The 13,571-nt window shown below is 33.6% G+C and overlaps 1 protein-coding gene across 1 annotated transcript; it reads left to right on the top strand.

Moving 5' to 3' along the window:
- Positions 1 to 4,307: 4,307 nt before the first annotated feature.
- Positions 4,308 to 13,167, top strand: LOC137810674 (Sterile alpha motif (SAM) domain-containing protein). Its single transcript, XM_068612061.1, has 7 exons — positions 4,308 to 4,842; positions 5,309 to 5,454; positions 5,572 to 5,612; positions 5,723 to 6,276; positions 10,602 to 10,697; positions 11,943 to 12,005; positions 12,786 to 13,167. Exons 1-7 carry the CDS (start codon positions 4,789 to 4,791, stop codon positions 12,840 to 12,842), a joined length of 1,011 nt encoding a protein of 336 aa, XP_068468162.1. The 5' UTR covers positions 4,308 to 4,788; the 3' UTR covers positions 12,843 to 13,167.
- Positions 13,168 to 13,571: the final 404 nt, after the last annotated feature.

The following is a 13,571-nucleotide window of genomic DNA, read 5'->3' as shown; positions in this document are numbered from 1 at the left end:
GACACAATTGAAAAGACAGACATTGATTACAAACTTAAGTAAAAAAGCTAAGTTCTCATATTCAAAATGGTGTGTGTTAGAAATCAGGTCATTCATGTGTATAAAACTAGATTAGACCATTATACATAATGCTCAAAAAGAATATGTAAGGTTGATTATCTGGTGTTTTTAAGTCTGGTCTAAAATAAAAAAAGGTGTGAGCAAAACACGAAATATCAAGTAAAATTCAAAATTAATTTATATGTTGTGTCTAGGTTAAATGAGCTTTATAGTTTAGGAAATTTTATCTGCATGACTTATATCTTTTTCTAATCTTGTGAAAGTCTAACATCATTTTAGCAGTGTAATCTATATTGTTGCTTTATTTTCTTATGATGTGAAAGAAATAATTATCAATAATATCAAAACTTTGTGGATGTTGAGATTGTGAAAACATATACTACCGAACCCATTATGCCTTATGTCAAATTCATTAAGAGAGGAAAGTTGAATAAGTTCTTAGAGGATTCTGAATGAGAATTTGAAGTTGATGTGGTGTGCATTTTTGTATGGTGGATATGTAGAAATATTAGGTGAAACTCCACATGTATGAATCAATATATAACTTCATATAGTCTCACTACACTAAAGGACAAGGTGGAAGGATTGTGAAACAACCAATTTGACAATTATATAAAATACAAGACAACTGCATTTTTTTTTGGTTCTTACTCAATGCAACTCTTGTATCTTAGGTAAATATGGTTACCTATCACAAGTGGAAGTTAGCATGATGTTGTGTTGGGACAGGGTTGAATGTTGGGGTTGAATGTTGGATATGCTGTAAATTGACTATTTCATAGTTTTGTTTTGATCTTTTAGTTTTTTTTTTTTTTGTCTTTTGATGTGTTGAAACACTTCTAATACCTCTTTATTTTTTTATTTTTTTTTCCGATAAAAAAAATATTCTTATTTTACAACCATGTATTGTTGGCTATGTACTCATTCATATATATATATATATATATATATATATATATATATATATATATATATATATACACACGTATGTGTGTGTTCCATCCATATACAGTGACAGTTTAAATCTACTTAAGTTGCCTATATATCTAACAATTCCGAATCATTTTAATATTCATACATAATCACAAAAGATTAATTATTCCTCCGGTGCATGCATAGAATTATTGAATGTTTTTAATGAAGTATATGCAAGCAGTTTTGGTTTATCTATGTGCTTCTGATCCATATAAACAAGACTTCTAGATTATTTGCAAATTAATTAACCAGAAAGGCAAAGACACAGTACTGTTTACTGCTAATAATTATGAGAGAAGGAACACAAATTCTAATAGCATTTGTGTGCTCCATTTGTTGCAAAGTTCACAATCAGAAACAGTGCTTCAGCGCAAAAGTTTGTGGATGTTGAGGTTCTGAATTATTTCTCTTGATTCAATTTTGGAGGCAAAATTAACCATATGAAACACTGTGAAGTATCATTTTTTACTTGATTTCTGGTGCAACATCATTGAATGGAGGCCCACAAATACATATAATCATATATTGCGTATAACTGAAGGGCCATGCATGTATTGAGTGTAACAACCAGAAAGTGTTGGATGGATTTGAAAGGAATGTGTCCTAGGATTTATTCACCATCAAACTTATATACAAGAGTAAATAGCCAAAGAAAAATAAACTTTTCTCACCACCTTTTGATTTTTACATTCTTTTATAAAAAGAAATTTCTATTTATAAAACTTACATACAATACCTCTTATTTTATAAAATTGATAAATATATCACATTCAAATCATACACCGGACTTTTAATACATAAAATTCATTAAAATAACTATCCATGTTTATTTTATATTTTGTCTTATTATCAAATAATACCTTCAATTTTTTAAGCATTAAACAACTTTTATTTCTTTCATAAAATGCATTACAATTATATTTTAATAAATAAAAAATAGTTTTGTTAGTGTCGGATTAATATTAATTAAACCAATTCTAATAAAATTCACTTAACGTTGAATATTAATAGTGTTGAGCTAGTGGACTATAAGTCAACGTTAATTATTTTTAGTATAGTGTTAACTGAAATAAATATGCCTAATTACGTTAATTTTAATTACTTTTCATATTTATATGTATTTAAGTTAGTATTATTAGACAAACACTAATCTAATTTTATTACTTATTTGATTTAACATAAGATCATGTTAATATATAGAATATCTTTAATGTTTATTTAAGTTATTATTGATTAGATTGATATGTTATTTGAGACAGTTAGGGCTATGGATTATTTGATTTCAAAAATACAAATTTGAAAATAACAAATCTTTTTACTTTTTTTCTCTCATTTTTTATATAAATTTGTACACTTAAATTTTTCATCCACATTCATTTTTTTTATCCATACTCATCTCCTTTATTCATGATCATCTTTTTCATTCACACTCATTTTCTTTATCCACACTCATGTCCTTCATCCACACTCATGTCCTTCATCCACTATAATATTTTTGTTTGTATTTTATTGAAGATGGTGCACTACAAAAAAATCATTAAGTAGAAACAAATTTTAGAGACAAAAGATAATTAATTGGATCTTATTTTAGAGACTAACAAAATTGGTATTTAAATTAGTTTCTATTGTTAATCAAATTTACAAACTAATTTCTAAATTGATTACCTGCCAAAGATACTATCTAATTTAGTCAATGTAGTAACTAATTATTTTTTGTCTCTAAAATTGATTTCTGTTTAATGATTTTCTTATAATGTTTCCTTTTTTCCATAAAACCTAATGTTTACTTCAATGTTCATTTTCCACTCCCTCAAATTCAACCTCTAATATAAATATATCCTAAAGTATATGGTAAGATATATTTTAAGTTAAAAAACAAAGAAATAATCAATATCGTAAAAATGAACTTGTTCTTATAAACTCAAAATTGAAAGACTCTCGTTAATTATTATTTCTTTTCTTCTTAATGGTGCACCAAACAATTTTTTTTGGACATTTCTTATCCTTAATAAATTCAATCTTCATAACTAGAGATTGATGTTATACATACAAACCTACAATCTCAAATAATCGGTAAGATGAAACCAATACACCAATGTTTATAGCGAAAGGTGATTTACAAATATAGTTGGAAAGTGGGATAAAAACGGTGTACTTAGTAATTGATGAGGTTTGTTTAGTGATTGTCATAAGAGACTTCTATAATACGGTGAGTGTCACCAAGACCTATTTATTATGATTTTTACCAATGGTTTTTCTTACTTTAAAAGATGACATATTTATAAAAAGCAATTAAATTAATTAACCCCATTGTATTTATAAAAAGGAAACTTCTTCCTACACCCCCTCATTCTCAGAAATGACTTCCGGATGTTCTTTTCAAAATATTTCTGGAATGTCTTTTCCAAAACATGTTTTATGAATTCCACATTTATAAATCTGGAAATAAAAAAAATGTGTTCTGGATAAGATGTTTCAGAATGATTTTTTTCTTCCAAATTTTCTATTCCAGAAATATCTTTTGCTTATGGAACCACTATTCCAGAAACATCTAAAACTCTAAAGTATAATTTCGATATTTTTGAAGAATGTAGGGGTGCATGAAGAAAAGTGTAGAGGTGCAGAAAGAAACACCCTTACAAAAACAGTTAGATTAACCCTATGGGCCTTCTTTTTTTGTTTTTTGGGGGTGTTTTCTCATACACTCTTTACGCAGTTTCTTCCTGCACCCTCACATTTTTTCTTCCTGCACCCCCACAAGGTTGCGCAAAGACAAAAGTGTCCCTATATAAATTGTACATTTTTTTATTCCGGATTATGAAATCCGGTAAATTTTCGGATTGGTGCTTCTGGTAAATTTTTGGATTGGCGCATCCAGTAATCTCCCGGATTGATGCTTCCGGTAGTACATGAATGATAGTGTTAATCCAAAATAAAAAAATGCAAAACATCCATAATTGAAAAAACTATTCTGGATCCACCAATTCGTAATTCAAAATATGCATTCTGGATTCAGAAATCCATAATTGAAAAAAATCATTTCGGATCCACCAATTCATAATAGAAATTAGACTTCCAGATTCAGCAATCCAGAAATCAATAATTTATGCAAACTTTGCTTCCGAAAAACCCCCTCATCTGGAATGCAACATGATTCACTTCTGGATTGATGAATCCGTTCCCAGATCCCGAAATTGTGGGGGTCAGTTTCGAAATTTACAAAATTGTGGGGTGCAGGAAGAAAAATGTAGGGGTGCAGGAAGAAACTGGCCACTCTTATTTGAGGTATTTCGCACACTGAACACTGAGATCTTTCGGAAACACGCAAAACAATACTTGAAGGAAGCATTTATTAGTAAAAATTGGCCTAGCCCTATTTATTGCCGCGGTCAGTCGATCCAACCGTCCTGGTTCGATCAAGCTGCCACGATATTCCCTGTGCACAGCTCCACTACCCCTCGGTACTCCACCGTTTTCACTTCAACGCAAAATCTTCGCCTCTTTCTCTTCCACCAATAACCCTTCATTCTCCTCTATCTCTCTGGAAGCTGAATCCGAATCTCGAAACTCGTATATGTTATTATCTGTCAAACCGTGGTGTTGACGTTTAGTTCGCTGCCTCTGCTTCGAGTCACATGCAATGGGATTAGGGTTCGGTTTAGGGTTACGCTAACTCTTCGCGATTCTCACGGTAACAATTAGCCGTTGAAGAAGTTTTTGCTCAGTTGATAGTTTAGGGTTTCGGTTGTCGCCATGTCCGATCCTTCGAGGGGTCGCGTTACCATCACTCTAGGGCGCAGTGGTCAGGTAGGTTGCGATTTCGTTTAATTCGGGATCTTATTGCAGTTAATGCTCTATACAAGGAACTTCTTCGTGTGCTTTCCGCTACTTTGATTCTGTTAACCATGTTTGGATTTGACTTGTTTCTGCTTACTTCTTCAAATAGTGTTCTGGGAAGTTATCAATGAATATGATGTTCTTACCTTTTATTGAACTTTTTGGTTGTTTTCCGGTTGAATGTATGAATGATTCATAATGATTTCGTTTGTTGTTTACGTTTAGCTCTACTTTCGGCATGACTTCGTGCTCTATTTTTTGTTCAATTTATTTATCAGGAGTAAAGCAATGCTGTTCAATTTATTTATCAGGAGTAAAGCAATGCAGTTCAATTTGCACTTTTTTGCTACCACTTCTTACCTTTTGAGATAGAGTTTTGCTCTGATATTTCATGATTTGATTGATGTCCGTGACCTTGTATTTTACTTGAGGTTAGGTTGTGAAGAGGGATGTATCTTCTGTAGATGTTTCTTCTTTCTCTTCTCTTCCCTCAGCTGGCACGAAGCGGTCTGTAAGAGACAGGATAGGAAATAATGCAGATGGTTCTGTGTGGCACGGAAATGGACTTGGCGGCAATAAACGGTGTGTCTGTGGTTTGTTTGCCATAGAATGATAAATGAGAGAGAGTAGTCTCCCTTCTGTTTGTATGATTTAATTAAAACCAGCTTTCATGAATTTTGCTGTTCATATTCTCTGCAGACAACGAGGAGATTTAAGCATACAAAATAGACTGGATGGCAGTAAGCTCCCTTAGCAGTGACTTTACACCCTTGCATCTTTATGCTACTCAATGATTTTTATATTTCTAATCTTGTTCCTCTTAATTTCTTATATGGACATATTGGTAAAGATGATCTTCGGTTGAAGCTCATGCAAAAAAGTGCATCTAGGCAAGCTGACAACAATGGTAGTAAGAGGCATATGGATCTCCGTGAAAAACTTTCAAAGACTACTCACCCACTGACAAATAGTTTTAATACAAAGCAGCGCATGCCAGAATCAAGGGAAACAAGTTTGTTGAGGCAAATTCCCTCTGCTAGAAGTTCTGATGATTTAATGCGCATGGAATCCATGAGAAGCTCGTACTCTCCTTGGACATTGGATCATATAAGGAGAAGATCACCAGAAGGGTTTCCAAGTACTTCCAGGGGTATTTCCCCGCAAAGGGATGTCCAAGACCTACAGAGAAGGCCATTAAACAGGACATATGATGGTGTCAGGCCAGGTCCATATGTAAGTAGGGATGCTCTTGATACTTCGAGGCCTCCAGTAAGTACACCTCAATCTTTCATGCCACGCTCCTCAATGTCCACATTGCCTCCAGTAACTGCCAAGCCTGTAGCATCTCATGCTGCTGGCCAACTTCCTCCATCAAGTAGTGTTGCCCAAAGGTCATCGTATGTGGTGAGTATTAATCATCTTCTGATCTGTAGGTATCCATTTTTCCCTTTACCATTGGTGGATATCAGAGTTAATTGTGTTTTTCCCGTTTGGGTATAGCAGCTGAAAGGGGGTTGTTTTTATGTAAGTATAACATATAGGCTTGAGTATTCTATAGGCCATAAGGACAAACAAAGATTAAATAAAAGATTCTTCAAGCAATCCTTTTTGTAGCAATAGTAAGTGGTGAATTATAATTTTATTGGGGGGATTAAATACAATTACAACTTCATGATTTTCCACTATGGGATCTGTATTTGGAGGATTGGTATTTATAAATTTTTGGTCGTTAATCAGATCTGATAATTAAATAGGTATGTGTTAACTTTGCAATCTGCTTTTGGTGATAGTTTAGAATCTCTCTTTCTGGTAATCCTAGTTTCCTATGTAAGACAAGTGCTTGAGTGGCTGGCTTTACCAGATTTGTAGAATTGGGTCATGTTAGTTAACTTGATATAGTGTGCTAAATGTTTTAAACTTTGCACTGTCAGTAATTTGAAAAGTGACTGCCTCCTGGAGTTTTTCTTGTGTTTGTCTCAGAGTGTGGTTATGCTGAATCTGCTACTCGGAACTTTATATTGCAAGGATAAAAGCCAAAATTTTGGTTGAAATGCAGAAGATGCAATATTTATTCTATCAAGTTAAAATCCATGATGTTCCCCTCTGTTCTTAGATAAATAGGCCAGTGTTTTAGTGTTACTTCAATGCTTCCAAATCATTCTGTCCTTCGAAACCATTTTAGGTATAGAAATCCTTAGTTCCCATCTTCCACATTTTTTCTGTGGCTCTTCCCGCCAGCTGCACAATTTAAAATTTTCCAGCCAAGGTCAGCACTTAATAGACCAGTTTCCATACTCGATGCCTTTATATGCCTTCCTCTGCCTCCTGTGCACAGACATTGGGTTTGTGGCATTATTTTTCCAATCAGTGTTGTCTCAGGATTTTTTATGGACGGATTAAATTTAAAAAGTTGATGGCCTATTTCTCACTGCATTAGTTATGTCTTAGTCTAACTACGATTATTTGTTTTAGCTGTGGTTTTTATTATTAATGATGAATACAACTTTATTTTTTGAGTCTTTTCTTTTTTAACTTGAACATCAGTATTTGTCAAGTGTAAATTGTTTGCATTACATTTATTATCTTAAGAGGTGTGGAGCAGCTGCCCCTACTAAAAGATGACACCCACAAAATCAGCTGCAATTAGCAGCTATACAGCCACAACTCAAATTTGCTGTGATAGCAAGCAGTGCCGAGGGTTGGATTGGAACTATAGTGGCATGATTGTCTGCATTTTATAACAGTGATCTCCTATATGCCATCTTACTATAGCATTTCTGGGGTCAAATCAAGGACTAATTTCTCTAATTTGTTCTTGACTTTGGATTGTTCAATGGTGTGAAGTTGTGCTTTTGCTGGTTGCTAGTTCTTTTTGATCATTTGATTTTAGATGTTTTACTTCTAGTTTCTTTCTTTGTCTGCAAACCTTTGGTGCACTGATATGTTCATCAGGCCAATGTGTCTTTGTCAAGGTTGTATCCGACATGGATACATTTAGAAATGTTTAAAAATAAAAGAGTGCTCAATATAAGTAGAAAGAGTGCTTAGATGTTAGAATTATTGTTTTTCTGTACAACTAATAATCCTGTATTACGAATTCTTGTTGTCCGTTGAGTTAAAACCTTAATTCACTAAAAGACTTGGTTGGTGAGGGTCTGCAACTTATTTATTACTCCAGTTGACAACAACACAAATCCTAAGGATCCCACACCTCAACCCTTTTTCCTAAAGTACCCTCTTATAAGATTCCACTTATATATATATATATATATATATATATATATATATATATATATATATATATATATATAACAGTCATAATTTTTTCTTGTAGTATTTTTTTCTTTTTAGTCTTATATTTAACTATCATAATTTTTTTTATATTATTCTAAACATTAGGCATACATAAAATATATAATCTTTGTGATTTATTCCGTGAAATATTTTTAGGAATTGATATTTGAATAGCACTTAATTAAGAAACCCAAGAGTTGTGATTACAAATACCGATAGAAGCAACTCTCTCATTCTCACCACTTGTACAGGTAAAACTATAATTTATGTGTACATTGAGTTTTGTATTTTTAATTTGGATAATATTTAAATAATGATTTTCAATTTTAAGTTGGTTTCTTTAAAAAAAATACAGTAATACATATATATATATATATATATATGTATGTATATGGAGGGCATCCAGTGATTTTTTTCATCTCCCAAGCATGATCCTCGTGATGGGTATCCTTGGTTCCGTTCTAGGAGATAAGATGGCCATATAATTAATTGTATTGTGGTGTATTGTTTTATTGGTAGAATGTTGGTTAGTTATGAATGTCTCTGTAAGTGAGAAGTTGGCTGGCTTGGAGAAGCTAATGGGTTCTATTATTTTCTCGGGTGAGAATGATTTTGTCCTCTGCTGCCCAACCCAGACAGATCATAGTGATTGTTACATTCCTTTCCAGGATATATGTTTGTAAAATAGTTATTGTGTTGTGTGTGATGTTTTATTGCTGGAATGTTGATTTGGTTATGAATGCCTAAGTGACAACCTTTCTGTCTTGGAGAAGCTAATGGGTTCTGTTATTTTTTGGTGCATGGTTTTGCCATTTTGTTGACCCTGATTGGTTGAATTTACTTGTTGTGGTTCAGATCTGACCTGAGTTGACTGTATTACCACAAGAATGTATTTCCAGTTATCCGTTAAATTTATTGAACCAGCAAGTTCATTCCAAGTTTAATAACTGATTGGGAATAGGGATTAGATATTATGGGGTGTCTAACTCCCACATTTTGTGACATAAGATGCTTGATAGAATGCTTGAATGGCTTGGTTTGTGACGGTTTCTAAAGTGTTTGGGTGCTTATAAACTGATATTGGAGCTGGTTGTCTGAGTTTGAAAGGGCTACACATGGAGTGACCGACGTAAAAGGGAGTAAAATGTTGTGCTGTGCAGCTGTTGTTATGTCAACTTTCAAAGGAAATGCTACTGTAGGACTTGGGTTGGGGTGTCCAAATCCCACATTGAGCAGCATGGGATTCTTGATGGAGTACTCAAGTAACTTGGTTCTCCCCTTTGGACATCTAGTTTTTAAGGGAGGGTTACCCAAGCGCTTGGGTGCTTATCAGTTTATTATCAGGATCCAATTTCAGGGTATGAGACGTGAGTCTTGTATTTAAAGTATGAGATTCTAGTGTGGGGTTTAAAATGCTTACAAAAACAATTAGCTTTTAAGGAAGGTTCCTCAAGTGCTTGAATACTTTTTAATTGGTATCAAAGTTGGTCGTTAGAACATCTTAAGTGCAAGATCCTGAGCTGGGATCTTAAATACAAAATCTTGCACTAAAGCCAAAATAAAGATCTCCTGCATGGAGGATGGGCTCTTGAAGATCTACGCATTTTTTGAAAATCTACCACTAGAGCAAAAGTTGAATAAGATATTGAGAAATCTTGTGTCCTATGTGATAACCCACCAAAAAGTAGCGCCAGGTCTCAAAAGTACGATTTTGCACCAAAGATGCTTGTGGAGGGTTATAAGAAAAACTTAGCAAAGCATGTGGAGTGCATCTGTTGGGACATCAGTTTACCTATGGAGGGCTAATTAGAAAAGCTAAGTGAAGCATTGTAGAGTGCAACTGTTGGTATGTCAACTTCTAGTGTAGGTGCTGTGAATGATAAGGATTATGGTTATGGGTATTTTGGGGTGCCCAAATTCCACATGAGTAGTGTGGGATGCTTGGTGGAGTACCTAAGTGGCTAAGTTCCTCCCCTTGACAGCTGGCATTTATAGGAGGTTTCCCCAAGTGCTTAGGTGCCAATCACTAATACTACCACAAGTGACCCTTATTTGATTCATTGACATGAATTAATATCCTAATATTGTCTTGTAAGAGTGGAAAGGTTATACTAAAGAAACACTCATTTAGAAAAAGAATACTCCATCAATAGATGTTGCATTGGGTACATCTTTATATAAACAAAATTACTGTTTGTGTAATGCTTATGCTTATCTGGCTTTTGCTTATGCACATATTTGCTCTATTCTTGTTGTGAAGAAATGTTAGCATCCTATCAAGACAAAATATAATGAATGGAAGTTTATATTAATTGCGTCTGTAGTTTTGAACAATCTTTTTGAATTGATTGTGGATACTTAAGGTGTGTTTAGTTCTTGAAACAGATTAACTGTAAAGTTCATCCTAACGTTTCAATTTGATGGTTATCATATAGGGTGATGAACAAGTACAGCAATCAAACCAGACTGTGGATGGCCTGTTACATGCACTAGGACTTCAAAAATATGCCATTCTCTTCAAGGCTGAGGAAGTATGTAACTCATTTTTTTTCCGTAAATGAAAATCATGTTTCTTTTGTATTTATTTTCAATTGATAATTTGTATTGTCATGTGTTTTGTTAGATGTCAAAATCATCTACTTAATGGTTGGTACTGGAATTCTAACTGACGAAATGACTGTAAAGACTATAAATGTTGGGAACTTTCAACTGATTGTCCTCCATGACATTCTCGAGTAGTATTGTTCCTCTTGAATTAATGTGTTTTTCTCTATCATAGTTTGTTTCATTTTTTGTCATTGATGGTTGAATTCTTGTAAGTTGTGTTCGATTTACATGTTTTGGGAAATATGTTCCATTGAATGACTGAGTCTCTGTTCTCCAACATGGTCACATTGTTGCATATTAGTTTCAGACTAAACTCTTTTCTCTTTAATTAAATTTTATTGTTTTACTCTATCTCTAGTGTACTAGTGTTCATTGGCAAATTGTGTTGGTGGTGTGGTGTGAATGTTTTGTAGTTGCATAAATTGGGTATAAATATTCTTAGAAAGGGAATTAACTAAACTCTACAAAACTGGCTTGAGAAAGAATTTGTACCAACTTATATACTATAATTTAGTCATATCTCTTGTTGATATTAGGTCTTCAACACATCCTTTCACGAGGATTGGACATATTGAGCATAGGAATAAATATTTATGTTGTGATTCGATAGTGGATGACATGATCAGCCCAATCACCTTGCTAGACATAGACTCTTTTAGGAAGTGAATTAGGACTAGCTTAATCTTACAAAACTGGTTCGAGAGGCGAGGTTTGCACTCCACTTATACACTATAATATCTCTAGTCGATGTAAAATTTCCAACAAATGCTAACAATTGATTTTTTTTTTAAAGAATCATGCCTTGTAAATAGTTTTGATATCTTTCTCTCTTTTTGGGGTTGCCATTCAACCTTGCACGAGGGGGGAATATTGTACTGATTAAACTTAACTCTTAAATAACATCTCTTACCATCTTACAGTGATTAATAATCTCTTGGCTTCAATTGTCATTTAGACAATTCTGTACTCTTAATCTTAACTAAGAGATGAACTGAGTTTGTTGTGTAGAGCATTCAAGTGATCATATATTGTCTTGTGTCTCAATTTATCTTAGTATGGATTAACGGAATATGAATTATGGTTTTGGTAAATATGCTTTAGCAATGAATTGTTTTTATTCTAATTTTGCACTGCTGGTTATCTCATGCTCTGATGATATGTTCAATCAGGTGGATATGACTGCATTGAAGCAGATGGGAGAAAATGATCTCAAAGAGTTAGGGATTCCTATGGTAATTAATTATCTTTCTTTTCATATATATTCAGATGTTATTCAATGAGGCTTACTGTTGTGAATGTTACACCTAATATATGGATTTAGGCATTGTTTTATTATATTCAGACAATGTAGCATGTGTTTGGTTAATGGAGTTGTGTTTGGATATATCTTCATGTTAAATGTTGTTAAACACTGTTTTTTGTAATAATACCGTGTGTTTATTTGATCAAAATACTTGTAAAACAAAGTATAATGTCTCAGTTGCCAAATAACCCTTAAAAAAATATAGATTTGACTCCTAAAGTGAGAAGGGGTGTGTTTGCTTTGGGGGATAAACCTCTATTATAAAAATATTAGAAAATCAACTATTGAGATTGTGTTTAACTTTTTATCAATAAATCCTCTTACGCTTGTCTATTTATTGTTATTTGGCTGGAAGACTTGAATTATCCTCCTGCTTGCACATTTAGCCTGTGAATATGCTTTGTATTTCTTTCTTGGTTTGAGAACATCTTCCAGAATGAATGAATGTTTCTGTTTTCGGCCAACTAAATATGAACATGTCCTGTGAATTCTGCTATCTGAACCTAGTGAAAGGGGATAGTCAGGGTATTCGAATTGGACCTTCTACCTGCGATGTGCGTATAAACAGTTGCATTGATGATGGGACAGTGTACGTGCGTGCTCGCTTCTGTTGCACGTTCTAAAAGAATGTTTTTTTATGTGAATATGCTGAGTAGTCAAATCTGATTGTATGCTCTTGTTTGTCTAATGGAGGCTGTTTGGGTTGCAGGGGCCAAGGAAAAAAATTCTTCTCGCTCTCTTGCCCCGTACCAAGCGTCAACAATGATCGACATCTATCCTGCTTGATGCTGAAACTAATACATTGTTGGATCACCACTCTTGCTTTTAATTTTAAATATTATAGTTTGGGTGATGGTAAAGCTCAGATGAGAATTTTTACGAATATAACAACCCTTGTCCCTTGTAGGTAGGGTTCGAGTGCCCTTTGTATCCTTTGTCGCATTTTTTTTAATTCGAAGAAGTCCCGGTCAAAATTTCGTTTATTGGAAATATTGATCTGTAATATATGCTATCCGTACTTTCTCTTTTGTTTCTTTTGGATGAAAGAAAGAGGAAATTAAATCAATTGTGTAAACATTTGCATTGAGCAAGATCAACTGTCAGCAAAATACGTTTAACTTTGTTCATGCACATTTTTCCAACTCGTGCCCGAAGTTTGACAATTTAGAGAAAAGTGCACGTCTTGATGCTTAGAATGCCATGACCTTTTTTAAAAACTTGTCCAACTTTCGGTCCCAATTTTCTTTTGCTATTGGGAGGAAAACTGTGTTGCTATAGAGTTTAATGATAGTAATTTATTGGTTTTTGAAAGAATGTTGGGCTTAGCGAATCACAATGTCTGCATCGAATCTGCGTTTACTTTTCTTCTCTCAAAATTGAAGACATGGTTCATCGCATGTCGGTAAGAATCCAATTCCTGGCCCCATTTACTGAAAAATGAATTTGTGGAGTTAAAGTTAATCACTTTTGAAACTGTTGGTGATGCGTTATTATC

The sequence above is a fragment of the Phaseolus vulgaris genome, chromosome 2 (assembly GCF_051622355.1).
Source record: "Phaseolus vulgaris cultivar YP4 chromosome 2, ASM5162235v1, whole genome shotgun sequence".
In the NCBI taxonomy this organism is placed as follows: Eukaryota; Viridiplantae; Streptophyta; class Magnoliopsida; order Fabales; family Fabaceae; genus Phaseolus; species Phaseolus vulgaris.
Note: the sequence above shows the minus strand (reverse complement) of the source record. Positions and strands in the feature narration are given on the sequence as shown.